Source organism: Camelina sativa, chromosome 2 (assembly GCF_000633955.1).
Source record: "Camelina sativa cultivar DH55 chromosome 2, Cs, whole genome shotgun sequence".
Classification (NCBI taxonomy): Eukaryota; Viridiplantae; Streptophyta; class Magnoliopsida; order Brassicales; family Brassicaceae; genus Camelina; species Camelina sativa.
In genome coordinates, this window is record NC_025686.1 from 2,104,859 (window position 1) to 2,132,514 (window position 27,656).

General features: G+C 35.7%; 5 protein-coding genes across 10 annotated transcripts in view; 2 read left to right on the forward strand and 3 right to left on the reverse strand.

The window, feature by feature from the left end:
- Window positions 3,663–4,972, forward strand: LOC104747316 (probable 2-oxoglutarate-dependent dioxygenase AOP1; the record flags this gene model as incomplete). Its single annotated transcript, XM_019233533.1, has 3 exons — window positions 3,663–4,060; window positions 4,167–4,503; window positions 4,604–4,972. Coding segments are annotated over 3 exons (984 nt in total), but the record flags the coding sequence as incomplete, so codon positions are not given.
- Window positions 5,083–10,917, reverse strand: LOC104714893 (serine/threonine-protein phosphatase BSL1-like). Its single transcript, XM_010432366.2, has 21 exons — window positions 10,349–10,917; window positions 10,188–10,248; window positions 10,007–10,085; window positions 9,834–9,913; window positions 9,642–9,736; window positions 9,418–9,517; window positions 9,267–9,336; window positions 8,970–9,071; window positions 8,681–8,762; window positions 8,394–8,564; window positions 8,023–8,194; window positions 7,726–7,927; window positions 7,361–7,531; window positions 7,055–7,293; window positions 6,889–6,973; window positions 6,698–6,796; window positions 6,413–6,612; window positions 6,253–6,328; window positions 6,029–6,164; window positions 5,790–5,929; window positions 5,083–5,361 (listed from the first exon to the last, which is right to left on the reverse strand). The coding sequence occupies exons 1-21, from the start codon at window positions 10,551–10,553 to the stop codon at window positions 5,278–5,280; spliced, it is 2,649 nt and encodes an 882-aa protein (XP_010430668.1). The 5' UTR covers window positions 10,554–10,917; the 3' UTR covers window positions 5,083–5,277.
- Window positions 12,751–19,794, reverse strand: LOC104714903 (nodulin homeobox-like). Of its 4 annotated transcripts, XM_019233528.1 has the most exons (18): window positions 19,725–19,794; window positions 18,876–18,945; window positions 17,894–18,088; window positions 17,232–17,387; window positions 16,995–17,150; window positions 16,809–16,892; window positions 16,587–16,715; window positions 16,185–16,403; window positions 15,893–16,024; window positions 15,725–15,817; window positions 15,240–15,392; window positions 14,808–15,096; window positions 14,569–14,706; window positions 14,415–14,484; window positions 14,224–14,290; window positions 13,560–14,045; window positions 13,443–13,480; window positions 12,751–13,345 (listed from the first exon to the last, which is right to left on the reverse strand). In XM_019233528.1, exons 2-18 carry the CDS (start codon window positions 18,906–18,908, stop codon window positions 12,847–12,849), a joined length of 2,937 nt encoding a protein of 978 aa, XP_019089073.1. In that variant the 5' UTR covers window positions 18,909–18,945; window positions 19,725–19,794; the 3' UTR covers window positions 12,751–12,846. The 4 variants fall into 4 exon arrangements, with proteins under 4 accessions (XP_019089073.1, XP_010430680.2, XP_019089075.1 ...); XM_010432378.2 differs by lacking the exon at window positions 19,725–19,794 and having other exon boundaries at window positions 14,230–14,290; XM_019233530.1 differs by lacking the exons at window positions 18,876–18,945; window positions 19,725–19,794 and adding an exon at window positions 18,312–18,374 and having other exon boundaries at window positions 17,894–18,172.
- Window positions 23,148–24,995, forward strand: LOC104714924 (rho GTPase-activating protein 2-like). Its single transcript, XM_010432393.2, has 4 exons — window positions 23,148–23,603; window positions 23,679–23,799; window positions 23,886–24,236; window positions 24,330–24,995. Exons 1-4 carry the CDS (start codon window positions 23,227–23,229, stop codon window positions 24,786–24,788), a joined length of 1,308 nt encoding a protein of 435 aa, XP_010430695.1. The 5' UTR covers window positions 23,148–23,226; the 3' UTR covers window positions 24,789–24,995.
- Window positions 25,232–27,656, reverse strand: part of LOC104714946 (RNA-binding protein BRN1) — a 21,205-nt gene continuing 18,780 nt past the window's right edge. Inside the window, exons 1-7 of one of the 3 annotated variants that reach the window (XM_019233543.1) lie at window positions 27,098–27,205; window positions 26,872–26,997; window positions 26,704–26,783; window positions 26,432–26,611; window positions 26,009–26,330; window positions 25,786–25,929; window positions 25,232–25,684 (exon numbers count right to left, since the gene is read on the reverse strand). In XM_019233543.1, coding sequence (XP_019089088.1) covers window positions 25,536–25,684; window positions 25,786–25,929; window positions 26,009–26,330; window positions 26,432–26,611; window positions 26,704–26,783; window positions 26,872–26,977 — 981 coding nt within the window. In that variant the 5' untranslated portion in view covers window positions 26,978–26,997; window positions 27,098–27,205 and the 3' untranslated portion in view covers window positions 25,232–25,535. Of the gene's footprint in view, window positions 25,685–25,785; window positions 25,930–26,008; window positions 26,334–26,431; window positions 26,612–26,703; window positions 26,784–26,871; window positions 26,998–27,097; window positions 27,206–27,656 lie in introns of those variants that run through there. The other 2 variants (XM_010432414.2, XM_010432410.2) reach the window with 2 other exon arrangements.

The following is a 27,656-nucleotide window of genomic DNA, read 5'->3' on the forward strand; positions in this document are numbered from 1 at the left end:
GATTCCTTTGACTTTATAAATATGTCGTAGTGTACATGCACGTAGGCTTCATTGTGTCTTCATGTCGTAATTAACCTTTACGAACTCGTTGAGCTAAAACAGACAAATGTCATTACACCTTACTCAATATGTTGTGAGGAAAAAGCTTAAGAGGAGAAAATCAGAGTAACTAAATTTTTTAATTGATTATTTGGTCATTCCGTAAAGGTTTTCTCCACCCCCTAACCACAAGTCCAGACTACTACTTTACATGCTTGCATAAACTTCAATTCCTTGTCCGAGATCTTGAATCCTCCGTTTTCATTTTAAAAAGAATTGTGCAATGAGCAGTTTCATTTACTTGATCTAAAGAAAAAAAGTTTCAGAGACATGAGACTTTCCTAGAATCATGACAATAATTTGGGTACGAAATAGAATACAATCACATCAAAAACATATTAAGGAACCAGCCAGTCAGCAACTAACTATAGTACGTAGGACAATTTGCCGGTTTTAAATTAATGGGACTCTACAGAATTTTAGATGAAGAAAATAAGAGATTAGAATATATATTTATGACTAAACAATTTATAAATGTATAAATGTAAACTAATTTATTGGGATTTAAAGGTGATAATGGGACGTTACTAAATATTGTTTCAATACACCAATCTCTTAGCCTTACACGGTTTATTGATCGACGATAAAGAAGTCAATATTAACCATGTTCTAATTTTGTAATTGTGAAGAATACATATGGCCCATTAGTAACATTAATTCAGTCGTAGGTCCATATATATTGGGTTTTTTAACACACTAAAACATTAACCAATTTATGGAAAGCAGAAGGTTGAAAACAATACATTTACTAAAGAGGGAACATGTGTCAAAAAAACAAAGTGCCACATGTCAGCTCGAAAGGAAAAGTTAAGTGAAACCTTGTCATATTATGTAAGATTTATGAATTGATAAGATAATTTTGAGAACACATAAACATCCTACAATCTAACATAATCTAGAATTCTTTATTGCTCATGAATCATTTATAAGATTAAACCCATAAATCAATTTTTTATATAATTTAGAATCTGTTCTTGCCCCTGAATCATACATAAGATTGAAACTCATATTTATCATTTCAAAATAAACTATGATCATTTTTTCCTAGGATTAAACCACAAACTGATAAATGGTAGTTTTAAATCAGCAGAGGCCTACAAATGGTTTTTATTGAAAAAGGAGAAAAGGAAATGTTGAGAGTTTTTTTGTTGTTTTTTTTATGGGCCAATAGTTACTTAGGTCCAAAGTACAAATAAATTTAGTTAATTAAATCTAAACAACAAAAGAAAACATGTGTTAGATAGATAAGATGCCAAATGTCATCTCCTTAGCAAGCTGAAAAAAATCATCTCATATTATATAAGATACGAGAAATGAACTCTTTTAACTGTTTTTTTTATTTTTTTTTATTTTGATGAAATGTAAAGAAAACTCTTATTTACAAGGGAAATGAAAAAACAAACCAAATAATGATTATCGTTCATGACATTTCTTCTGATAGGACTTTCAAAGTAATTAAATAAGTAACATCTTTCATCACATAATGCAGTGCAGTACTAGTTATAGAATTCGATTCCACCAAATAATTTTTTTGGTATTAAAAAAAGCAAAAAAAAATACCCTCAAAATTAATTCTCAGAATCAAGAAATGGATTCAGACTCTTGTTCTTCCTCTTGCTATTTCGTTTCAGCTTTTAGTTATTGATTTCTCAGACAAAACCCTAAAACCCGGAAGCTCAAAGTGGGATGAAGTGAAGATTAATTGTCCGTATAAAGCTCTAAAAGACTATGATTATTTGAAAATGTTGATGATGAAAATGTTATCTAATCTCCGGTAGAGATTTCACATACCAAGGAATATATGGAGAAATAATCAATGATGAAATATTACTCCTGAAAGATGGAGAAATCAGATTGTACAAGATCAGATATTTCATGAAATTTCTTGAGGTTACAGATTTGACATCTGATGAAAGAGATGTTATTTCAGGATGCTTATATCATCTTACGTAGAAAAATGGTCTTGTAGTATCTTACCAAGAAGAAAAGTTGAAAGAGAAAGTTTTACAAGAAGATTATGAATAATAACTCCTATGTATAAGGTGATTGTTTGGAAGATTGTATGTAAAAGAAGATTTGGACTTAAATTCAAATAGATCTTCTATATGAAAGGGGTTCAAATGACTTGAAGTTCAATGACCCAGTAGATATGATCATATGATTTTGTACCTGAAAACGCTGTTTATAACAGTTCAGAAAAGATGATATATATGATCATAATGAATAACCTGAAAATGATGCTTTCACGGGGAGAAATATGATCATGTGCGTGGTTGTACTCTTTTTCTCTTATCATGGTTTTTATCTCATTGGGTTTTTCCATTAAAGGTTTTTAACGAGACAACAAAAAAACACGCGAAAGATAAACACCTGAAGAGGAATATTATGATTCCAATGGTGAAAGACTATCATCTTCAAAGTCTTTGACATATATTGATGAGATCGTGAGAGACGAAAAATAATGATCAAGATGAGTCATTTAAGAGACCAATATCCTGTTGAAGAATGGTGATGTACAATGATATATATGTCCTACAAATTTGTTCAAGTGAAGATTTGGCGAATCATTTACCAAGACGTTTCCAACCACTACTTTCAAGAAGCTACTTCATTATATTGGTTCGGTCATCTCGAAGATTTTTCAAGTGATGTACTCAAGAGGGGGAGTAAAAGCGCGCTAACTCTTTTTCCCTTAACCATGGTTTTTTCCACTGGGTTTTTCTGGTAAAGTTTTTAATGAGGCAGCATCTCACATGCGCATTGATACTACATTTTTATAATGGTTATCCAAGGGGGAGTGTTATGAATGATTATATTGTTGTATGGATGCACATTGTCGGTCCATTAGTATAAACCCTAAACCCTAATATTGTATCCCTATATATATGTTGTATCATATGCAATAAAGGAATAATACAAGAGAACAATTCCCTAAACTTATAGTTATAACAAGTATAACATTTTTTGAATTATTGAATTTTTAAATATGGTTGAATGTGATTCATGGGCCTAAGTTAGGCTTTTCTATTATGTAACAATTTAAGTACATTGGGCTGTAGTATATCTACTTCGAGTCCAAAATCCAAAATTGTGGGTAATAACTAAAAAGAATGAGTGGGAAAATAAATAGTTACGACTTAAAGAGTAATTAAGGCCGATCGATGAAACATATTATACCAATATTGTTTCCAAAATTGTTGGTAAAAGAATGAGTGGAACAGAGTCGTTCTCAGTTGAAATATACAAATCTTGGTTGAACGTTATAAGAAGACAATTTAAACGTACAAAAAGAATCTCAGAGTTGATATCATTAAGCCATATATATACACACATATACCTTGCAAGCAGCTGCGTAACGGTTGTTAATTGGTATATATGGTGGCCATATATGACAACACACGCAATAATTGCATAATTTATTAACAAGTGTATTGCATAATACTATATAGCTAGTCAGTCAGCTAACAACTGTCATCACATTCTAACTACAACACTAGTTAAAGAATTACGTTTCCTCAGGCCAATTTGGTATTTATGCAACGCAAAAGAACCCCTAAAAAAATATCAGAATCAAGAAATGGATTCATCACTCTGTTCTTCCTCTTGCTGTTTCCGTTCATCTCCCAGTTATCGATTTCTCAGACAAAACCCTAAAACCAGGAAGCTCGAAGTGGGATGAAGTGAAGATTGATGTCCGTAAAGCTCTAGAAGACTACGGTTGTTTCCAAGCTTCCTTTGACAAAGTGTCAGCGGAGCTTAAGAAGACTGTTTTTGAAGCCGTGGAAGAGCTCTTCAAGTTGCCGATTCAGACCAGACAGAGAAACGTGTCTACGAAACCCTTCCATGGGTATCTTTCTCACAATCTTTACCAGAGTTTTGGGATCGATGACGCTAATGTTTTGGACAAGGTCAACGGCTTTACTCAACAGTTATGGCCTGATCATGGGAACAAGAATATTAGGTATGAATGTGAAGTCAACCTTTTTATTATTTATTTATTTTGGCATAATAATAACATATTGATTCATAAACGCAATAATTCTCGAATATTTGTGTTACTGAAATAGCGAGACGTTACACCAGTTCTCGGAGAAATTATCGGAATTGGATGTAATGGTGAGAAGAATGATAATGGAGAGTTTTGGGATAGAGAAATACATTGATGGACATCTTAATTCTACATATAATACTCTTCGAATGATGGAGTATACAACACCTCCTCTTCTTGATGCTGATGACGAGGAGTCAAAGGTAGGTTTACGTGCTCATACCGATAAGAACATGATCACGATACTTCATCAGCACCAAGTTGATGGTCTCGAAGTGAAGACCAAAGACGAAAAATGGATCAAAGTGAAACCATCTCAAGATCATTTCCTTGTTATGGTTGGAGATTCTCTATGTGTAAGTCCTAACTTCATCTTTTTTTTTTTTACACACGCACACACTTCTTAATTAAATTAATTCGAGAATAAGCGTCTCATATCCTTGTTAATGTTGCAAGGCACTTTTGAATGGTCGAGTGTTTTGTCCATATCACCGAGTCATGATGATGGGAAAGAAGACAAGGTATTCGACTGCGCTGTTCTCAGTTCCAAAATCAGAAGTCATCATAGAGTCACCAGAAGAGCTTGTCGACGAAGAACATCCGCGTATATTCAAAACCTATGAATACAAGGAGTTTCTTCACTTCTTGACCACAGAAGCTGGACGTAGCGCTCAATCAGCTCTTCATGCTTTTGCTGCCCTCTGAAACACTTGATTTATCAGAAATAATCAATAATTTTACGAGTGCATAACTTCGTGTTTGTTATGCGGGGTTAGAGACTAATTTATACCAATCCCAAAAGAAAAAACATATTTTATGTTTACTATTTTTTTTTTTGGCTATCCTTACATGCATACATACACAAGAAATTTAATAACTCATCGTCATTATGAAGATTATTTTTTTTTCAAGAAGAAAAGCAACGGGGAAAAATATTAAAAATAAATAGTACTATACCATTCTCATTCGCTGGTGTTATAACGGGTTTATATTACACATGTGCGGCAGAGGATATGAACACTGCAAATTCTGAAACATAAAATCATGCTATACTTGTATAGAGTTGGTACCAAAATCCAATGGTTGTTACTTTCATGAACTGGAAGCAGAAACCGGGAACACAATCAGATTCAAATGTACGCAAGCGAGCTTCTGTCAAAATCTGGCTGTGGCCTGCCTCTTGTTGGAGTCGGCGGTCTCTGGATATTCAGCTCCTGCAACAGATTAAAATTGTGCACTTATTATGGGTTCAGTGTCTGGTTCTTAGCTACATAAACTAACTCTACTAGGACTGTCACGCAAAAAAAAGTGAAGATTTTTGGGGACTTTTTTAGTATCTGTGGATCACATAACTAACTACCAACTACGACTGAGTTGCTCAGTTAGTGGCCGAAACAAAGACATTATGCTACACTTGTACATACTAGGAAAATGCCTTTTACTGTTCCAGAACTATATGTGTTTCTCGTTTAGGCCAAATGTTTCTAGGAACAAGACAAAGACAGTCTCCTACACTAAGGTTTGTGGCTGAATCAAGTTTCAAGGCTTTTTGGGTGAATGTGTTCTTTGCGATGGTAGTCAAGGTGTTGATGTATGGATCTGAATTTACTTGGAACAGAATAAGTAGTCAAAGTGCTGTTACCTGCATCCAAGCATCGTCTCCAGAATGTTCTGGAGAATTCTCCGGAGATAAGATGGGAGGTGGAAGAGGATGAATTAACTTAGGAACAATCACTAATCCTCTGCCAACCACCAATATAGCTCCCGCATTGTTCGCAGTTCCTGTTTAGAAAAAGTATCACAATGTTTTATTTCTTGCCTATCCAAGAATACAAACATAGATACAAGGTGAAGTTTTTGACGGGTTTTGTTTCTCCTCACCGCAGTAATTTGTGGCGGAGAAAAGCGTAATCAATTGTCCCTGTGCAAATCTTTCAAATCCATCCATTACGCATTCATGAGCCCTAATAATTAGCTGCAGTTTATTCTTCTTACAGAATTCTGTGACTCTATCAGGCTGCAATATAAAGACTACGCCATCAGTGACTGTCCCCCAATTATAATATTAATGTAAAACGACAATAAGAGCGAATAGTTTTTTTTACCCCAAACGTGACGAGACCAGGTCCTCTGGCATTTGGTCTTAAACCCTCGATACTATCGTTCTCTGTAGGATCAGACCTGTACTTGGAAAAATGATAGTATGACTCAGGGATGTAAGAAATAGTGATCCATATGAAAGCAGGACCAGATAGGGTGGATTACCATAATAAATCCATTAATACAAGGGATCCAGCGTCCATCGTTATGGGCCTTTCAATCTTCTCGATCTGTTCCACTGAACTGATTGACCTCCCAATTCCACCATGCATACATATAATTTTATTCTCAATAAGTGCAGCGAGAGGGAGATAATTGAAAAGTTGATTAAATCTTGTCCATGCCCAGATGCCATCATTCTCTCCCTGGTAAAAAAGAATAGAGCAGGCTTAGTCTAAGCAGAATAGCTAGCGACATAGAAATTGTATATTTCTACAGAGAGGCAAGTACCATTCTTTCTATGCATTCAAGACGGAAACCAAATAGTGCATTAATGTCAGCAGCCTCGTGATTTCCACGAATCAAGTGAACATTCTCCGGGTATTCAATCTGCACGGGAATATTTCAGAACAATAAAACCAAAAAGCACAATCTGACTGACACTAGTAATATGGGTGATGTGAAATTTGGCACCGTCTTGCCTTCAATGCAAGCAGCAAAGTTATCGTTTCCAGGCTGTGTTGTCCTCGGTCAACGTAATCTCCCAAAAATAAATAGTCAATATACCTGAAACAAGCACGTTTAAATGGTTCAGTGACTATTTTTGAGCAAAACTCCACATTGTTCAAATCATTTGCTTAGACTTACGTGATATCACCAGCTGTTGAGGGAAATCCATATTCATCAAACAACCGCATTAAATCACCAAATTGCCCATGGAGATCTCCGAAGACTTTAATAGGAGCTTTTAGCTGAAGAACCGTTTGTTCATGCATAAATATTTGTTCAGCAGCATAACAGAGTTCGCCAACTTCGTAAGAATCCAAGAAAAACTTCCTATTGCCAGGAGGTTTCCAGTTTCGAGGTCTCAACAAAGCAGAAATGACCTACAAACAACAACATATTAGTAGGTATCAACTGTGACAGTGTCTAGGTTGATGATAAGAGTGATACCTTTTTATGTAGGCCTTGAGGAGACTTTTGTCTAGTGAACTTCTTGGTGGGTTGTGGCACATCGCTATTATTCATGGGAACCATCCGCCGGCTCTCATTCTGAAACTGATCCAAGCTTAACTGTCTTACCATACCGCCCAGACTGCCAACTGTCTCTTTTGCTACCACAACCTATAAAAATGAGATACTTTGGTAATCAAATAGGTAAAAGACTAGATATAATCATATAACAGTTATTAAAGCATTCACTATGTTGGAAAGTATTTCGAACTAAGCAACCAATATGTGTAAGCCATAAAACAAACATTCCATAAGAAAATAAAATAAACACAAAGACAGAAATATAATTTTAGGGATAAACGTACAGCTCTTGGATGAAGCCTGACATCTCCTTCAGTTTCAGTACCATCGGTAGTAGATTCTACAGTTGGCGAGTTGGCATCAGAGGTAGAGGGTTCTTCATCCAGAATACCAGATCCTAATTGTGCAGCTCGCCAAACAGAGCTAGCAACCTCTGCTTCAGCTGCAGAAGCCTCCGTCAATTTCTCCAATGAATTTTCGTCCAAGCTGATATTGTTAAGGAGAAACGAAAGATAAGTCATGCTCAAACAACTAGACACAGATAAGCACAAACCAAAAAGAGTGTAAGAAATTGGATAGACCTCAGTCCCTCAGACATGGGGGTGGCTGATTCAAAGCCGGTAGGAGGTCGTGCAGCATAAGAAAACCTAGGAGTAGAGCTTTGTTGGGTTCTATCAGATGCTAGCAAAGGAGAACTGATGTCTGACTGGAATGTTGAATTTTCAGCGACTAGAAAATCGTCAAGCAACACATCTGTGCGGAAAGAAAATTACAGCAATCATCATATACTGAGAAATAGTTAGATGACTTAAGGAATTAACTTAAACTATGAGAAATGTAAGTGTACCAAAGAATCAATTTCACCAAGTTAGGAATCTTGAAACAACAAGACTATATGTACCGCAATAAACTTACGCATCTTGTTATTTTAAAAGAAAAATATCAGGCTAACCTCCTCTAAGACCACCATGCACATAAATACGGATGCCAACTGATGCGGCGCCATGGCGACAGCGTCGCATAAGTTCAAAAGACGGATCTTGATCGATTTGTCCCTTGTTGCCGCGTGCAGAAGTAACTTGCCCATTTCTATCCAACCATACACCGGCTGCAGTATCAAGCACTGGGAGAAGAAAGATTCCAAAACAGTTAGAAAGAGCAAAAATGGAGAACAGGGACCCTCATCTCCGGAAAAGGCTTGTGAAACAAAATCCACACAAAACAGCCATTGAGCATTACCAGCAACAGATGATTCAGCGTCTATTACACGGCCTCCTCTCAGAACACCTCCACTAACATGTAATCTTGCACCTACAAAAACCTGATAAGAAAAGCAATCAAGGAACTCATTGCAATGGCATTGTAAATGAAAATCAAACGTCTCATCAATCATTTCTTTTAGATGGAAAAACAACAGTCAACTCAGTTTCTAAAGCTACATTTGCAGTCCTCTATGATACTACAGTTGATCAACACTTCAGAAGTTAGTTTTCCATATGTTTCAAAACTAAAGCAAGATTTGGTTTACCGCTGCATGCTGATATCTTGGAGAAGGAGCTACACCTGGAGCCAGAGTCCATTCCCACTGACCATTTCTATGCATTAGTAGCCCATAAGCATCTCCCAGTGGCTGCACACACAGGAACTCATAAGGGAATATACCAGAATCATTAAAAAAAGAAATTGAGAACATAACATCTTAGCATTAATGCTCAAAGCAAACATAGGCAAAGCGCTTGGATTCGGGATTTATTTAGCTCTATGTTGGAAATAAAGAAAGTCTACGAATTTCTGCACAAGAGATTAATGGAGGATAAAAGTATACCGCTCCCAAGGTGTCTCTTCCACCGCAGAGCAAAAACATGCCATCAGAACGAGCACTGCCAGAAGCATACCTATGCAGAATATCAAATATGAAAAATCAGCAAAAGAAGAGATGTTCTGCAATAGCCATTCAAATCATTTTAATGACTAACATTCTAGCACTTGGTCGGTCACCGTCTGGGTTCAATCTCTGCCATACATAAGGTTTCTGAGCTGTATCCAGTGCCCAAGCGTCAGAAAGAGCTCGTTTCCCTGTTCCACAGACAGAAGGAAAAAAATTTGTTAGGAATTTTTGATTCTTTAAGAAACAAACAGAAGAGTGAAAAGTAAAAGTTTCCATATAGAAACAGAATAATGAAAACAGACATAGTCTTACCATCATTTCCAGTGACTGTAACAAGATACCTTTGAGAAACTAAATCCATAACATGGCCATAACGAGGGCCTGGACCCTCCCCTTGAACCACCACCCTGAATACGCATTAAAACGAAATAATTTTTTGACATAAATAACATAGATGATAGCAAAGAGAGACGGAACTAGGGAAATTTGCAAAGGATCTCTCACCTGTGCCACTTGAACTTATCATTAGTCATGTCAAGAACATAAAGATCATCAGTAGAATGCCCGGCCGGGCCAATGCCACCCTGTGTTAATAAGACAAACATAAGCACTCCCATAGTACAGTGACAACTTACCATAAACCTATATCACATTTACGCATTGCCAGAAATAATAACCTGAAAAACGACCATGGTACCAACTGCAGCTGCGGCGTGAGCAGCCCTAGGAGAGGGAGGCTCACCAGCCGGTTTAAGCCTACACAATTCCGGAAAGAGTCAATCTTTATGGAAACCAATGTGGATTTTGCAAGAAAACAGTAAAACCAAACACAACACTGAATCTGTTTTTTTTTTTTACCTTGTCCACCTCCTAGTCAGAACATCATAAGAATGCACGGAATTGGTAACGCCAGCTAACCCTAGAAAAACAGAACAACCCAAATTAGCAAAACAGCATCAGGCAACTCCAGATCAAGGCCAAAAAAGGGAAAAATTCAAAATTCAATTAGGGAAACTTACTGATCCCAGGAACGGAAGAAGTACTGCCACCTTCAATAGCGGTGGCGCCGCCAAAGAGAATAAGGCGAGGACCGTGAGTCTTGGTAGCAGCAACGGAGGTAAGAGTATGAGCGCATCTAGGACCAGGAGCATCTTCTTCATCATCCCAAAAGGTTTCTAGGGTTTTATACTGAGGAGCTGGATGTAGCCACGGTTTCGACCCCATGGAAACCAACAGGAACGACCAGAAAAAGAAAAAAAAAAACGAAAACCTAGAAAAGCGAAATCAAAAAAGGAAAGAGAGAATACGGCACTGATGAAAGAACTTGAGAGTAGAAAACTTTCAGATCGGACACGGAGGAATAAGAGACTTCACGGCGGACAACGGTGGCGAGTTACGACGGACTCTCTCTCTGTCTGTCTTCTCCCCAAGTAAAAACCTTTCTTTTTTTTTCTATATATTTTTTTTTTGTTTGAATTAAATGAAAAAAAAAAGAAATCTCCGGCGATTTAGTTTTCTTCGGATAGGAAAAGAAAGGGCGTCTGCGCTGAGCTGTTGTACTCTTTTTACTCTTCTCTTCTTTAGTCAACGGCTTTTTATGTGTTCATGAATTGATCACTCAGATTTCTTCTTGTACTAGTAGTGTTATACTTAACGTCTCTATTAGTAAATCTGAATATCTCAAATTTTTAAAATCTACAGAAAATTTCAAGAAAAAAAAAAACATTTCTATATTTTGGAACATTTTATTGAACTTTTAAAGTTTGAATTTTTTTTCTTTTTTCTTTTTCTTTTAGAAGAACATTTTATGAACTTTTCAAAAATTGTGTACTAAATTATAGTAAAAATTTGGAATTTACGTTAGCTTTAACTTTTTTTGGAAGATTTATAAATCAAAAGTACAAAAACTCAATTTCCAAAGAATTTTTTGTGGTAGTCGTTAACGAAAAAAACAGAAATCACAAACTTTTACGTTACATGCATGAGTCAAATTGTTTGAACAAAAGATAAATAAAGACTTAGTTTTTTCGTAACGTAAAAACAAAATTTGAAATTAACTAAATTATAGTATAAATTCTAGTAAAAATTAAAATTTATAAATTAAAAAATGTATATATACAAAAACTCAATTCCCAAAGAAATATTTGTGGCAGCCGTTAGCATAAACGACATAAATCACAAATTTTAACACTATATGAGTTAAACTGTTTGAACAAAAGATAAGTAGAGACTTAGTTTTTTTGTAACATAACGTATAAACAAAAAGAGACCACGTGGATCGCGAACCATTATTCAAGTGAACCACAACTGCTCATAGGAACTTGAAGTATATTTTAAAATCATCTAAAGACTTTCCGACACTTAAATTATATATATCAAAAAAACGGTGATACGAATACTCGACGAACTAGAATATATCAAGAAAAACACACTCAAGTATATGACATTACCCCAATAACAACATAGTAAAGATTTGTTGGTGGGTTTGTGGTGATACTATACTCATGAAAGACAATGAATGGTAGTATGTATCAGTTCAAAAAGAACCCCATACTATACTCACGCTCTTTCTCGAAAAAGTCGCAAAGACTTATGGGAAAGTCTACCATTTCTGGCAAGTGGATTTGGGGCATCAGCTCCCCATTGGCTTGCCTAATATCATGATGGCCGTAACTCGAGACCACCAAACAAACACCAGCGTTATACCGTCAATGATGACGTGGCCAAATAAGAGTGGACGTTCACATAAACCCCAGCCCGCGGCCGTTACTATAAACTTCTATTTTCCAAAATATACCCTCGATCTTACGAAGACGTTCGAGGATAGCATAGGTAATGTATAAATACGGATATAGCTTCTGGTCTAGAAAAGAGACTTGCTGGCTCAGTCGACGTGATTGTGGTGAATCCACCTTATGTGCCAACACCCGAATATGAAGTTTGAATGGAACTATGGAAGGTATTGCCTCTGCTTGGACTGGAGAGGTAAATGGCAGGACCGTTATAGACTTATAGATAAAATCAGGACCGTTATAGATGTTTTGCTGTCAGAGAAAAGTTGGTTCGACTTAGTGACATTAACCTCAAATTTCCGAGCAGAGATTTGTCTGATGATGAGAAAAAAGGGTTACTCATCGAGAATTGTAGTTCAGAGATCAACGGAAGAGGAGAATCTCTTAATCCTCAAGTTCTGGAGAGACAAGGATGAAGAGAGCCAGGACAAGGAGATACCATCATCATCGTTTGTGTCACAGTTTTCAAATTTTATATCATCGCTTATGGAGAAACAATGGCGATGATAAGAGCATACTTCGTGTCAACTAAATGAGATAAAAGTCAAAGTCTTTCTTCTGTTATCATCTGCACTATTTAGTATTTACCCTCAAAGTCTCAACCTTTGTACCAGAGGGAGAGAGAGAAAGAGAGAGAAAGCCATAAATTAATAATCATTCAAATAAAGGACCCAACAGAGAATCTCTAAACAGTTAAATAAAAAAGAAAAAGCTACTGATCAAATTCACTGCAACTTAGTCTGATACTGAAGCTTACTCACATCCCAAGCCACTCTCATAACTCCAAACTTCAACGTCGCCTCTCCGAAAGTCCTCCCAACATCATCAGATCCATAAGGGATGATCATTTTGCTCCAATCATATGACCCACTAAGCTCCAATACATCAACTACGCAAACCTGGCTTGTCTCCAGGCTTAAACCATACCATTCACCGTCAGTTCTCTGCACCATTCCTTTCCCAATCTCGTCTCCTCTCTCGTCCATAAGCCTTACTTCTTGCCCTTGCTTTATCCTTTCTTCTGATGACGATGATGATTTCATCACATTCTCTCCTGTTTTCGGGTTTTGTGCAGTTTGATCTTGTAAGGAGGCTAATGGTTTCTCCTGCCAAGTGTTGTTTTCATCTCCAGGACTCTCTGGTAAATCCCCTGAGCTGTTATTGTCACGAGCTGGGCCTGTTTGCTTGTTTGCTCGAGCTAGTTTCGCTTTTCGGTTATTCAGCCTGAAAATAAACCCATCAATCAATGTCAGATAACGAGTAGTGATTACGAGATTCTCTTTGCAGTTGACAGAGAGAACCAAAAAAAAAAAGCAAGTACCAGTTTTTCAGCTGCGAAGATGTAATAACCTCCGAACCCTGCACATTGGCGTAAATCAACAAATGAGCGTTTGTAATATCAGTTGGAAACTAAAAAGAGCATAGTTCTTGAACTCACATTTTGACTTAATTTATCAGCCCAAAACTGTATCAAAGCTGAATTCCGCTGCATATCAGGCTCCTCAGCAAGCGCCTTCTCTATCATCACCATTTGATTGTCATTCATAATACTACGCTTCCGTTTCGCCCTCTGCTTCTCAAAGACCAGGAAGTTTTCAGCTTTCTCATCCTCCTTCAGCTCTCCTGACGCACTGCCTTGCAACAGCTTGCTCATTTTCTGAACCAACTCTCCATCTTCAAGCCGATCAACCAGACTCTTCCCTCTATTAGAGCTTGTATCTGAACCACTGGTCTCATGATTGCTTGCATCTGCATCGCTCTCTTTCAACTGTTCGACTGTTTCTATCTCCTCGTTCACACCTTGCTTTGTTATCACACCTTCAACTCTGACATCACAATTCTCTGATGCTCCTTCATTATTAAGATTCAGCGACTCTTTTCTCTCCTGCTTACCAGATAAATTTCCTCCCTTACCTTCAATATCCTAGAGCAACAACATTTGAAGGTTAGAAAAAGACTCGCCCTTCGTAGCAATTCGACATACAATGGAATTATATAAAACTTTGTTACAGCTACTTGTATCAGTGTAACTAAACAGATAATCGTAAACAAAACCAGATATTTGTAAAAGCAAAGTAGAAGAGAGCAACAAGCCTTTTCACCTTCACCTGTACTTGACTTTCCTCAAACTCGGAATGGATTAGCGGCTGCAACTGGTCACAAAACACCCTGCACAAGCAATATCCCGAAAAAATATATATCAATGGCGACATAAAAATGACAGCTTGAGAACTACAAATCTTCAATATAGTCATAGGTGAAATGTAGAATGAAAAAAGAGGCTTTCTGTTACCTCAAAAGCAGGAAGTCTTCCTCGTTGAGGGAACTAGGGATCAAGGATTCCGCATGGCGCAACAGAGAACCTACATATTAACAAATATCCATCCAACGAAATCAGCAAAACCTGTATATATAAGATATAAGTGTCTCGGGATAGAGATAAATACCTAGGTTTTTGCAAACACCAGTGCCTCTCTGTGCCACAGGAGTATATGAAGAGCCTGGTAACATCTTAATTAATATGCTTGAAGGATCTTTTCGCAATCCACTCATAACATTCTGAACGAAACGGTTCCTATCCTGTTCTGCGGATATTAACAGCAAATAATACACATAGTAAAACAAGAATTTAAACCAACGATATGAGACAGGAAAATGAAGAAGGCAGAGGCGGAAAAAAAATCACCTTGGCAGATGTTGGGAACGAAACAGTGAAGATTTGCGATCATTTTAATAAATAAGGATGTTCGTTGATGTGCATATGAAGACATGGTAAGGTTATTTTGTAAACTGAGCTTGAATTGAGGTATGACTGCTTGCCCAGAAGATGATAATAAACTTAAAACCCATCCGACTGACATAAACAGATCGTAATCAACATTTGCATCGTCCTCCCTTGAAGAAAGATCAGAAGAGCAGAACATCTTCAAGAAATCTCCATGAGAGAGACACAATACCGCACTGAGAACCATGCTCTGGAGATACGATTTAACATCCGTCACACATCAAATTACAGAATTTAAGAACTGCAAATAAATTATAACCATTCGAATGACAGGACAGCTCATAGATTGTACCCTGGATAAGGAATCATATGAATCATAAAGTTGATACTTACAAAATGTTCGGTGAAAAAAGATCGAAAATTTGAGTCATCCGTAAGCACATCAGCCAAGCGCATAGCGTTAAGTAGGACAAAACCCATCGGATAGTCAGGAGAAGCAGTAGCCATGGAAGCTTTAGAAAGGCCAAGCCTCAATAATATAAGAACCTACATTACAGATATATCGTCACTGAATAGGTCAACACTAATTTCACATAGATATACTTTCCAAGAGAAAATTAAGGAACAGAAAAGTACAATTTTGTCACTTTAACAACATATGCCAGTTAGGAAACTGTAGGTTTAAACTCTAGAGCAGTGGTGGTTATCACTATGTCAACATGAGCCTTTTGCTATGAGGCTTTTTTTATGACTAGTTACAACGTATCAAAACCCGTAAGATTTTCAAATTCTATAAGTAGCAGTGTCACCCAGTGATAAACCTTTGAAATCAAAAAGGAAAACATCCTATCGATTTTGGAAGCAGAGCTAGGACTAACCTCTGAGGCAATAGTTTTGGCTAAATGCAAGTTTCCTGCGTTTGCAACCTCGTCAAGGAATGAGACACTTTCCGCCTCAAACAAAAGCTGCAACTGCAGGAACATGAACTTTGGTATCAGTTGCAGACAGTAAATAGAGAAAACTTTGCTAAATTTTACTAGACTTACAATTGAAAGGACTTTTGCTTTCATTCTAGATGTGGAAGCTATAGTAATGGTTGCTCCAACAAATTCAGGTGTAATAGTTAGTGATAGTATCGATTGAGCTAGCATAAGGACGCCACCTTTTCCACATAGTTCCTGAAAGAAGAGTACCAGAAAACCTCATTCTGAGAATAGTCCTCCATAAATTTATCAATTTAGCAAAACAAATTAAGAACAACTCGTGATTATTGTACAAGTGACTAGAAAATCTAAAATTGATGCATCACAAGATTTAAACACTAAGCATTAGAGAAACCTTGTTCTTAGCGACACGTTCTCTAAACGGTTTTTGTTGGCATAGAGAATGAAGGAACTGCAAAGCAGCTTCAGCTTGTTGGCAGTGGAAGTTAACCTCCCCTAGAGAACTCGGACCCAACTTTTTTGGGGAATCAGTTCGTTGATACATCAACTTCGCTTTCAAAGACATCACAACACCGAGAACAGCTCCAAAAGCAGTGTCTAAAAACATATCAACCTAGATGAGAAAGACAAGAATCACATCAAACTTTCCCCAAGGCAATACAACCCAGATCTCAAAGCATAAGCATAACTTCTTTTCCTTTCTTTCTTTTTGCCTATCAAGAGTAATTTCATATGATCTATCCTTTCCTGACATTGGCAGTTCAAAGCAAATTATGATAAGGTCATAGTTTCATACCTTCGGGTGGGCAAGAAAGACGTGAACAAGATCTTGGGAGGAAGGAGAGATAAACACATGAAACAGGTGGAGAGCAGAAGCCACCAATGTGGCTTCTACTAATGAATCTTTATCTGGATTAACGCTTTCCTGGAAGAAAAAAAAGCAACATACATACATGAATCACAGCTCTAAAGAGAAACGGAGGGAAGAGACACAAAAGAGGATATTTAAGAAACGAACCTTTCTATAACGAGGAAGAGTTATCATCACAAAGATCAGCAGATCCATCATCTGTGCTGACAATTGCACATCCTCAAGCAAGAGCTATCACAAAATATGCAGCAACACAAAATAAGAAACAGACAGACATTCTCCTAAATACTGTTCCATAGAGACTTAAAAACACATAAAGAAGATGGAAGGAACCTGCTCGAGTCTAGCGTGACGAGATGTTAAGTCGCACAGCGTATGCAACAGTCTGATCCCACACAATATATATCGAGACTTGCCTTCTTTGTTAGGATTCATAAGCAACACCATGAGGTGCCTAGGTAACATTGTCACCATTTTCTCAACACTAATCTACAAGAGCTCCAAAAGAAAAATCAGTACTTTACACTACAAAAAACAAATTAAAACCCAAAAGAAGCAAATTGGGAATACCTTTTGCCGTAACCCAGCACCATCTTTAATGAAAAGAGAGAAATCTTCTCCATTATCTTTAAGCAACTTGTGTAATTCCACAGGCTTTCGCCAATGCAAATCTTTCACAGCCGCTACCATGACTTCAGGTTGCAAGTATCGAGGCATGGTACTCCTCTGCAAGCAACAACAGTGACCAAAAGCTTAAATTTTTCTTGGTGAAATCAGCGGACTAAGAATTGTGTGTCGCTGTGATCCCTAAGCGTTACAATATATGGGAAGGAGGAGAAGATAAGATAATCCAAGTGTACGGTGAAGAGAGGAGTGAAATCTATCTCAAGGGATTGTGGCATGACCGTAATTATGTAGTAACGGTAAGGTCAATTTCGTTGACGACACTGAGAGTTTGTTCATAGGAAAACTCAGCTATGTACTCTCTACTCTATAAGCTTTTCTCAGATAAATTATTTGGTTCCAGTGGACCGACGGACGATTTCAAACCCTAACATTACTTTTTCTTCCAAATGTCGAAACGATGAAGACAATCACGTGACAGAACACGTGACTTTTTTTATTTGGTCAAAAGTCGTTTTTTTATCAAAGCCCAATGCAGTTTTTTTCTTTTAAGAAAAGCCCAAATAAATTATATATACTCGGCCCAAACTCTTGGGAAAATTACTTACTTCATTTTGAGATGTTGGTTGCTCGTTTCTTTGAGGAACATGTATTGATGATGATGATGCTCTTTTTTCAGCTCTAGACATTGATCGAGTTATTCTTCGAACATCAGGTACCGATGATGGTGATGCTGATGGTAATGTTGATAGTAACGGTGATGATGATGATGGTGCTTTTTTTCCATTCTTGTTCAATCGTGACTAAAACCAAAAACATTATAAACCAAAATCATAATAAGAACCCACCCTACATTGCTGCACTGAAGAGATGTTCGGCACTTTCATCTTCAAGCATGCAAATAAAAACAGAATTTGTTAGTAAGTAAAGAAAATTAAGATCAAATTTTGACCATAACATTTAAATACTGCAAAGTGTTAAACATATTAGTTCTAATTAATAAACTCAATTTTGAAGATATGGTACCGATGATGGTGACGGTGACGGTGACGGTAATGTTGATAATAATGGTGATGGTGATGATGATGCTTTTCTTTCATTTCTGTTCTATCGGGACAATAATTAAATTCATAAAAAAATAAGAAAATAAAAAACTTGTTGATTAGTTAAGAAAAAATTAGATCACACCACAACATTCATATATTGCATGTCATTTTCAAACATATCTGTTATACTTAATAACTCAAAATCAAGATATAGTGAAGCATGAATCTATATCTAGATAACTAAATCAATCTTTTATACATTTATCCACTGGAATATCTAGTAAGCCACTACTATTTATCACCAACCAGCAATTTTAGATCTATGGTGATTTAGTAATTGAAATTTGAGATTGATGACATGAATCTACCAGCTAAATTACCTCAAAAATCTAAACAGTTTATTTTACACCACTGCTATACAGAAATGATAGACAGATCTTTTGAATTGGGTAAGTAACTGAAAACAAATACAATCCATAAAAGATCTAATAAATTAACATGGTTTTAAGTTCATTATGAAATGTAAACAAAACAAACAGCTCACCGGAAGAGAAGATCTTGAAGGCGGCGACTTCATCGCACAACATACAACGAAAACCCTAGCGGCGGAGAACCTAAATGTTCTTTTTAGTGTGTGGTTATTATATACTTATCACAAATTTTTGTTAAACCGGTTTTGCTAATGAACTTTTGGTTCACCATTTTCACTAAAGATAAGAAAGGGAAAAAAAAACAAATCCACGTACCATAATATAATTGGTCATTTATATTACATGATGAAGGATTTTATCCTAACAGCACATTTTCCTATAAAAAGTTTGGTTTATTATTATATTTACTTTTCCAATATATTTTTTTTTTATTTATTACAATAGAAGAGAAATTATTAAAAGAAAAACAAAGCTAATCTTTCATTCTTGTTCAATCGAGACTATAATCAAATTCATTAAAAAAAGAACCGTTGATTAGTTAAGAAAAATTTAGATCAGACCACAACATTCATATATTGCATGTCCTTTTCAAACATATTTGTTCTAATTAATAAACCCAAAATCAGGATATAGTGAAGTATGAATATATATCTAGATAATGAAATCTTGAATCTTTTATACATTTACTCACTATAATATCTGGTAAGCCACTAATATTTATTACCAACCAACAATTTTAGATCTATGGTGATTTAGTGATTGAAACTTGAGATTGATGATATGAATCCACCGGCTATATTACCTCGAAAATCTAAACAGTTGATTTTACGCCACTGCTCTACAAAAATGATAGACAAATCTTTTGAATTGAAAAAGTAATTGAAAACAAACACAATCCATAAAATATCTAATAATTTAACATAGTTTTCACTCTATGAAATGTAAGAAAACAAACAGCTCACCGGAAGAGAAGATCTTGAAGGCGGCGACTTCATCGCACAACATACAACGAAAACCCTAGCGGCGGAGAACCTAAACGTTTTTTTTAGTGTGTGGTTATTATATACTTATCACAAATCTTTGTTAAACCGGTTTTGCTAATGAACTTTTGGTTCACCATTTTCACTAAAGATAAGAAAGGGAAAAAAAAAACAAATCCACGTATCCTAATATAATTGGTCATTTATATTACATGATGAAGGATTTTATCCTAACAGCACATTTTCCTATAAAAAGTTTGGTTTATTATTATATTTACTTTTCCAATATAATTTTTTTTATTTATTATAATAGAAGAGAAATTATTAAAAGAAAAACAAAGCTAATCTTTCATTCTTGTTCAATCGAGACTATAATCAAATTCATTAAAAAAAGAACCGTTGATTAGTTAAGAAAAATTTAGATCAGACCACAACATTCATCTATTGCATGTCATTTTCAAACATATTTGTTCTAATTAATAAACTCAAAATCAGGATATAGTGAAGTATGAATCTATATCTAGATAATGAAATCTTGAATCTTTTATACATTTACTCACTATAATATCTGGTAAGCCACTAATATTTATTACCAACCAACAATTTTAGATCTATGGTGATTTAGTGATTGAAACTTGAGATTGATGATATAAATCCACCGGCTATATTACCTCGAAAATCTAAACAGTTGATTTTACGCCACTGCTCTACAAAAATGATAGACAAATCTTTTGAATTGAAAAAGTAATTGAAAACAAACACAATCCATAAAATATCTAATAATTTAACATAGTTTTCACTCTATGAAATGTAAGAAAACAAACAGCTCACCGGAAGAGAAGATCTTGAAGGCGGCGACTTCATCGCACAACATACAACGAAAACCCTAGCGGCGGAGAACCTAAACGTTTTTTTTAGTGTGTGGTTATTATATACTTATCACAAATCTTTGTTAAACCGGTTTTGCTAATGAACTTTTGGTTCACCATTTTCACTAAAGATAAGAAAGGGAAAAAAAAACAAATCCACGTATCCTAATATAATTGGTCATTTATATTACATGATGAAGGATTTTATCCTAACAGCACATTTTCCTATAAAAAGTTTGGTTTATTATTATATTTACTTTTCCAATATATTTTTTTTTATTTATTATAATAGAAGAGAAATTATTAAAAGAAAAACAAAGCTAATCTTTCATTCTTGTTCAATCGAGACTATAATCAAATTCATTAAAAAAAAGAACCGTTGATTAGTTAAGAAAAAATTAGATCAGACCACAACATTCATATATTGCATGTCATTTTCAAACATATTTGTTCTAATTAATAAACCCAAAATCAGGATATAGTGAAGTATGAATATATATCTAGATAATGAAATCTTGAATCTTTTATACATTTACTCACTATAATATCTGGTAAGCCACTAATATTTATTACCAACCAACAATTTTAGATCTATGGTGATTTAGTGATTGAAACTTGAGATTGATGATATGAATCCACCGGCTATATTACCTCGAAAATCTAAACAGTTGATTTTACGCCACTGCTCTACAAAAATGATAGACAAATCTTTTGAATTGAAAAAGTAATTGAAAACAAACACAATCCATAAAATATCTAATAATTTAACATAGTTTTCACTCTATGAAATGTAAGAAAACAAACAGCTCACCGGAAGAGAAGATCTTGAAGGCGGCGACTTCATCGCACAACATACAACGAAAACCCTAGCGGCGGAGAACCTAAACGTTTTTTTTAGTGTGTTGTTATTATATACTTATCACAAATCTTTGTTAAACCGGTTTTGCTAATGAACTTTTGGTTCACCATTTTCACTAAAGATAAGAAAGGGAAAAAAAAACAAATCCACGTATCCTAATATAATTGGTCATTTATATTACATGATGAAGGATTTTATCCTAACAGCACAATTTCCTATAAAAAGTTTAGTTTATTATTATATTTACTTTTCCAATATAATTTTTTATTTATTATAATAAAAGAAAAATTATTAAAAGAAAAACAAAGCTAATCTTTCATTCTTGTTCAATCGGGACTATAATCAAATTCATTAAAAAAGAACCGTTGATTAGTTAAGAAAAAATTAGATCAGACCACAACATTCATATATTGCATGTCATTTTCAAACATATTTGTTCTAATTAATAGACCTAAAATCAGGATACAGTGAAGTATGAATCTATATCTAGATAATGAAATCTTGAATCTTTTATACATTTACTCGCTATAATATCTAGTAAACCACCACTATATATTACCAACCAACAATTTTAGATCTATGGTGATTTAGTGATTGAAATTTGATATTGATGACAAGAATCCACTGGCTAAATTACCTCAAAAATCTAAACAGTTGATTTTACGCCACTGCTATACAGAAATGATAAATAGATCTTTTGAATTGGGTAAGTAATTGAAAACAAATACAATCTATAAAAGATCTAATAATTTAACATAGTTTTCACTCTATTATGAAATGAGAAAAAACAGTCAACTCACCGGAAGAGAAGATCTTGAAGGCGACGACTTCATCGCACAACATAAAATGAAAACCCTAGTGGCGAAGAATCTAGATGTTTTTTTAGTGTGTGATTATTATATATCACAAATTTAAACTTTTGGTTCACCATTTTGTTAATGAACTTTTGTTTCACCATTTTCACTAAAGATAAAATAGAAAAAAAAAAGAATCAAATCCACATATCATAATATAATTGGTCATTTACATTACATTACATGACGAAGGTTTTTATCCTAACAACACGTTTTTTCAAAAAAAAGTTTGTTTTATTATTATATTTACTTTTCCAATATAATTTTTTAATTTTTATTTTAATAAAAGAGGAATCATTAGAAGAAAAAGAAAGCTAATCTTTTTATTGCCAATCCAACAATATGTGCTATCAAACCTTGCATTCTTAGTTTTTTTTTGTTTTTTGTTTTTTTTTGGATCAAACTCTTAGTTTCTTTTTGTTATGAAATACAAAATGAGAGTATGTGGAAACAATGAAGTGACAATAAGAAATCCAAAAGCAAAATGTCAATTTGAAAAAAATCTAGGTGATCCATAAGTGAAACGCCACGTCAACAAGGATGAACCAATCAAATAGAGTGGCATTATAGTAGATTCAGAGAAGTTATCAGGGTAAAACGTGATTCCCATTAAAGCTCACATTAGATACATTAAAAAAATAATATAATAGAGGGAGAAAAAATTTGAAATGAATGGACCGTTGGTTTGAATTCCAACCAAAAAGACAAAAATTTCAAAAAAAAATAATTAAAATAAAATAAATAAATAAAAAGAATAAACCTTTTCGAGAATTTCAAAATCAAATTCACATCCAAAGAGAGAGAAGAAGAAGAAGAAGAAGAAGCACAAAGCCCAGAGTCAGACTGAGAGAGAGAGAGAGAGAGAGAGACTGCGAAATCCTTAATTGTTCTTTTATTTCTCGATGACGGGGCTTGTGATGATGACTAAAGGCGGAGGTTGCGGCGGCGGCGGCGGAGGAAAAGGAGGAAGGAGAAAATCGATGGCGGAGGTGGAAGAAGAAGAGGAAGAGCAGAATCAGCAACAACTATCTCTCGTTGAGTTTCTCTTAACAGCGCTTCGTAAATCCGTTGTATCTTGCCGTGTAGACAACCGGCAAGACGACGGCGGAGTCGGAGGCGGAGGCGGAGGGATTTCTTCCTCCACCGTTCATCACATGGAGATCGGATGGCCAACAAACGTTCGACACATCGCTCATGTTACCTTCGATCGATTCCAAGGCTTCCTTGGTCTCCCTCACGAGCTTCAAGTTGAGATCCCTTGTCGAGTCCCTAGCGCAAGGTAACTTAACTGTTCAATTGTTAAAATTTTAAATGCTTTTAGAAATCTGAAAACTAGATCTGATTTAAATTGCAGTGTGAGCGTGTTTGGTGTATCTGCGGAATCAATGCAATGTTCATATGACGAGAAAGGGAACAGTGTTCCAACTATTCTATTACTAATGCAAGAACGGCTTTATTCTCAGGAAGGTCTTAAGGTAATTTGGAAAATTGAAAATCAAAATTAACGATTTTGTTTTGATTTAGAGTAGTTTTTGAATTTGATTTGATGTTGTTGTTATAGGCTGAAGGGATATTTAGGATAAACCCTGAGAACAGTCAAGAGGAGCAAGTAAGAGACCAACTTAACAGAGGTATTGTTCCTGACAACATTGATGTGCATTGCTTGGCTGGTCTTATTAAAGCTTGGTTTAGAGAGTTACCTTGTGGAGTCCTTGATGGTCTTTCTCCTGAGGAAGTTCTTAATTGCAACACCGAGGAAGAATCTGTTGAACTTATAAAACAGCTTAAGCCAACTGAGTCTGCTTTGCTTAATTGGGCTGTTGATCTTATGGCTGATGTTGTTGAAGAAGAGGAAACCAACAAAATGAATGCTAGGAATATAGCCATGGTTTTTGCTCCTAATATGACTCAGGTAAAAATGTAAACAAACATAATATCGTCTAGTGTTTTTTACTTACTGAAGTTACTAACGTTTTGATTCTTGCTTGCTTTTTAACTATTATAGATGACAGATCCATTAACGGCTCTTATGCATGCTGTTCAAGTGATGAACTTGCTTAAGACTCTCATCACAAGAACACTAGCTGAACGGGAAGAAAATGCAACTGGATCAGAAGGATATTCTCCATCCCACTCATCCAATTCCCAAACTGACTCTGATTCTGACAATGCACAAGACATGGAAGTCAGCTGTGAATCACAAGGCACTGATTCGGAATGCGGAGAACTAGAAGGAGAAGGAGAAGAAGAAGAAGAAGAACATCTCAACCGCCGCTCTACCCATGAAGAAGAAACCGAGATTGGATCACTAAGCTCGATAGAGAAATGCTTCTTGAATCAGCTCAACAGCAATGCTCGAGTTTCAAACACCAGTATCACTGAAGACTGGAGCCCTAAAGGCTCTCCACTAGTATCATTCACAGATAACAAAAACAACACTTTGAGTTCAAGCACAAGCGACTAAGATGAAGCAAAATGATCGTCTAATTCAAAGCCTGATCTTCATTTTCCACGTTTTCACCGGTGAACAACCTCATTTCTATGTAGCTCTTTCCTTTTCTTTCTGCTTAATCTGCTTCTGCAGAGAACAAACAAGAAGGAAGAAAACTGGTTGTGTCTGTAAATCAAATACAGAGATTATTGTCCAATTTGATAGGGTCTTTAGGGTTTGTTTGGTGAGAAGTCTAATTTTAGGGTTCAACAAGGGCTGAACCTGTCTCTTGACTGTTGTTTGTAGTCCCTCTCCATGTTTGTGTCTGTGTCTGTTTGTGTTTGTTGTGCTGTTTGGGCTTTGTAGCAAAGATAATCTGATCTTTTTTTCTCTTTGATTTTACAACATTTATTCTAAAGACAACATCAGATCATTAACAAAATGATAGAAGAAAAATTCAATGAATTTAATGTTAATAGATCATAAATGACTACATGAATTTCAATTGATACGCATAAATTACAAATTGTTATTTGCAGAAGAAGAAAAAAATGATTAAAAAAAAAAAAGATGATTCAGTTTGCAGCTATGAGTTGATGGGACATTTTGACCCACAATGAGATTTGGATTTTATACAGATGCATCCAATTCAAGATCGACCCAAATCTTGAACCGGGTCAACCCATTAGCCAGAATGTTTTTTCTTTTTTTTTTTCTTTTTCTTTCTGTTATGAACTTTGAAGTTGAAGAGAGAAGATGGACTTCAGCGTCTTTAGCCTTTTAGGAGTTCAAGGAAGGATTACTACTCTGCTGGCCATTGTTATTGTCTCTCTTAAGCTGGACTTTCAATTTCTTACCGCCTAAATGACGACCATTCATCATGTTAATAGCGTTCTGAGCGGCTGCTTGTGAGTCGTAACTAACAAAACCTGCAACCAAAAGCAACAAAACAACAAAGGAATGATTTCGTTTCTACCTTCAGAATAGAACCAGTCTTGAAGAACAAAAAACCAGACAAAAGAGAGCTTACCGAAACATTTGCTTACACCAGTGGCTTTGTCTACAAAAACCTTGGCGCTAATAACGATACCGAAAGGTTGAAATGCAGCCGCGAGTTCTTGATCACCATATTCCCGAGGTATGTTATAGATAAACAGATTCGCACCTTCCGGGCCTGAAGAAACCAAAACAACGTTTTCAGGTCTAAAAGAATCAGAGAGAAGAGAGATGATAAGGTAGGTTATAACACTAACCTTCGGCTTGAACCACGGAACTCAAACCAATGCCTAAAGGTGTTGTTGACATGCCAGTGTTGCCAATGCCAGGTGATATAGATCCAGGGGAGCTACCTAGAGGGCGAGGACTAACAATACCTCTGGGATAAGCCAATGGAAAAGGATGACCTCGTACAGCAGGATAACCAGATCCCATGTAGTTTGCAGGAGGCATTGGAAAGTTTCTACGGGCCAAACGAGGTGGCACGGAGTCAGGCGATGTTCCTTGCAATGCGTTGTTATTGGGAAATGCAGCTTGGTTCTGAATTGGTGGTAGTATGTAACCATAAGTTCCAGGAGGCTGCTAAAGAAATAGAAACGAAAATATTATAAATTACAAGATTGATGAAGACAACTCCTATACAGCTTTGGACTAATGAAGTGTTATTAGGGTTTGCTTACATGATAACCATATCCATTATATGGTGGAACATAACCCATGGGTAAGGCTCCAAACAATGAGGGATTTGTTGGATCACCATTCCCTAGTCGAGCGATGTGAGATTGAGCCTTTTGAAGTCTTCTTGTGTGTCTTTCTCGTTCTGTGTCTGCCCATTTGACAACTAAAGGAACAGTCGAACCCTAAGAAGAGAAGATGATGAAATTTTTAACACTACACACAAGTCTGTGTTACAAATGGCAAGTTTTAAAACTAGCAAAAAGCAAATTAGTACCTCCATTTTATGTTTTCCGTTGATGGATTCCATGGCAGAAACAGCTTGTTCTTTAGTCTCATACTTGAGAAAAGCACAGCCTAACAACAACAACAACAACCAAAAAGGTCAAAACTTGATAAAAGCAGTACTAACAAAAACTAAAGATAACAGAGATGGATGTAAAACCTTTGCTTGTTTGTTGAGCACCTCTTAAAATCTGTAGATCCCTTATGGTCCCATACTTGGAGAATAAAGATTGAACTTCAGCTTCAGAGACATTCTTTGGAAGCATACCAACAAAAAGCTTATGTTCTGAATTGCATATTACAGTAAACAAATACATCCATCAATTGTGATGATAACAAAGGGTCAAAAATAGAGAAATACAGAAGCACTTGAAATCACTATATACCTAGCCTTTCCAACTCGCCATCTGCATACTTTACTTGCAATAGACTAGATGCCTGAGCAAAAACATTAAAAAGTTAGTCAGAAACAAGCAAGGATCTAAGCATCCTGAAAACGTTATCGACAAAAGACCGAAGAAAAAATCGAAACACCAATGTTCAAGATGTTAAAACATACACACACACACACACGACACACAGAGAGAAGTCATCCCAATAAAAGCCACACTCTCAACGTCGCAATTTTTCCCAAGATTTTTCAGGTTTTCATAAGAAACAAGTATCAACCTAACACTTTTGCTTCAATGTAAGTGTTTTTCTCTAGAGTTTACGCATTGATCACATTTCACCATTGATCGCAGTTTCTTGGGTTTGAAGGTAACATTACAAAACAATGTTCATAAAGATTCCAACAAAACTTGACTGTCAAATCAAAAGATTAGTAGATTCTGATTCGACCTAAAGGAAAAAAAATTAATGTTCACCTAAATAGAAAAGAAACGCTTCTTTCAAAACATGTATCGAAATCACAATTTGCCTATTCTGGAATTAAACAGAAACGAA

Coding starts and splice junctions, on each gene's coding strand:
- LOC104714893 (XM_010432366.2), bottom strand. CDS start 10,553: ATGGGGTCGAAACCGTGGCTACATCCAGCTCCTCAGTATAAAACCCTA. Junction 9,072..9,266: donor GAAGAGACACCTTGGGAGCG/GTATACTTTTAT, acceptor CTGTGTGTGCAG/CCACTGGGAGATGCTTATGG. Junction 8,195..8,393: donor GCATGGTGGTCTTAGAGGAG/GTTAGCCTGATA, acceptor CTTTCCGCACAG/ATGTGTTGCTTGACGATTTT.
- LOC104714903 (XM_019233528.1), bottom strand. CDS start 18,908: ATGAAGTCGCCGCCTTCAAGATCTTCTCTTCCG. Junction 14,485..14,568: donor TGGTGTTTGCAAAAACCTAG/GTATTTATCTCT, acceptor GTTAATATGTAG/GTTCTCTGTTGCGCCATGCG. Junction 14,046..14,223: donor AAAGTCAAGTACAGGTGAAG/GTGAAAAGGCTT, acceptor TTGTTGCTCTAG/GATATTGAAGGTAAGGGAGG.
- LOC104714924 (XM_010432393.2), top strand. CDS start 23,227: ATGACGGGGCTTGTGATGATGACTAAAGGCGGAGGTTGCGGCGGCGGC. Junction 23,604..23,678: donor TGTCGAGTCCCTAGCGCAAG/GTAACTTAACTG, acceptor TTTAAATTGCAG/TGTGAGCGTGTTTGGTGTAT. Junction 23,800..23,885: donor ATTCTCAGGAAGGTCTTAAG/GTAATTTGGAAA, acceptor TTGTTGTTATAG/GCTGAAGGGATATTTAGGAT.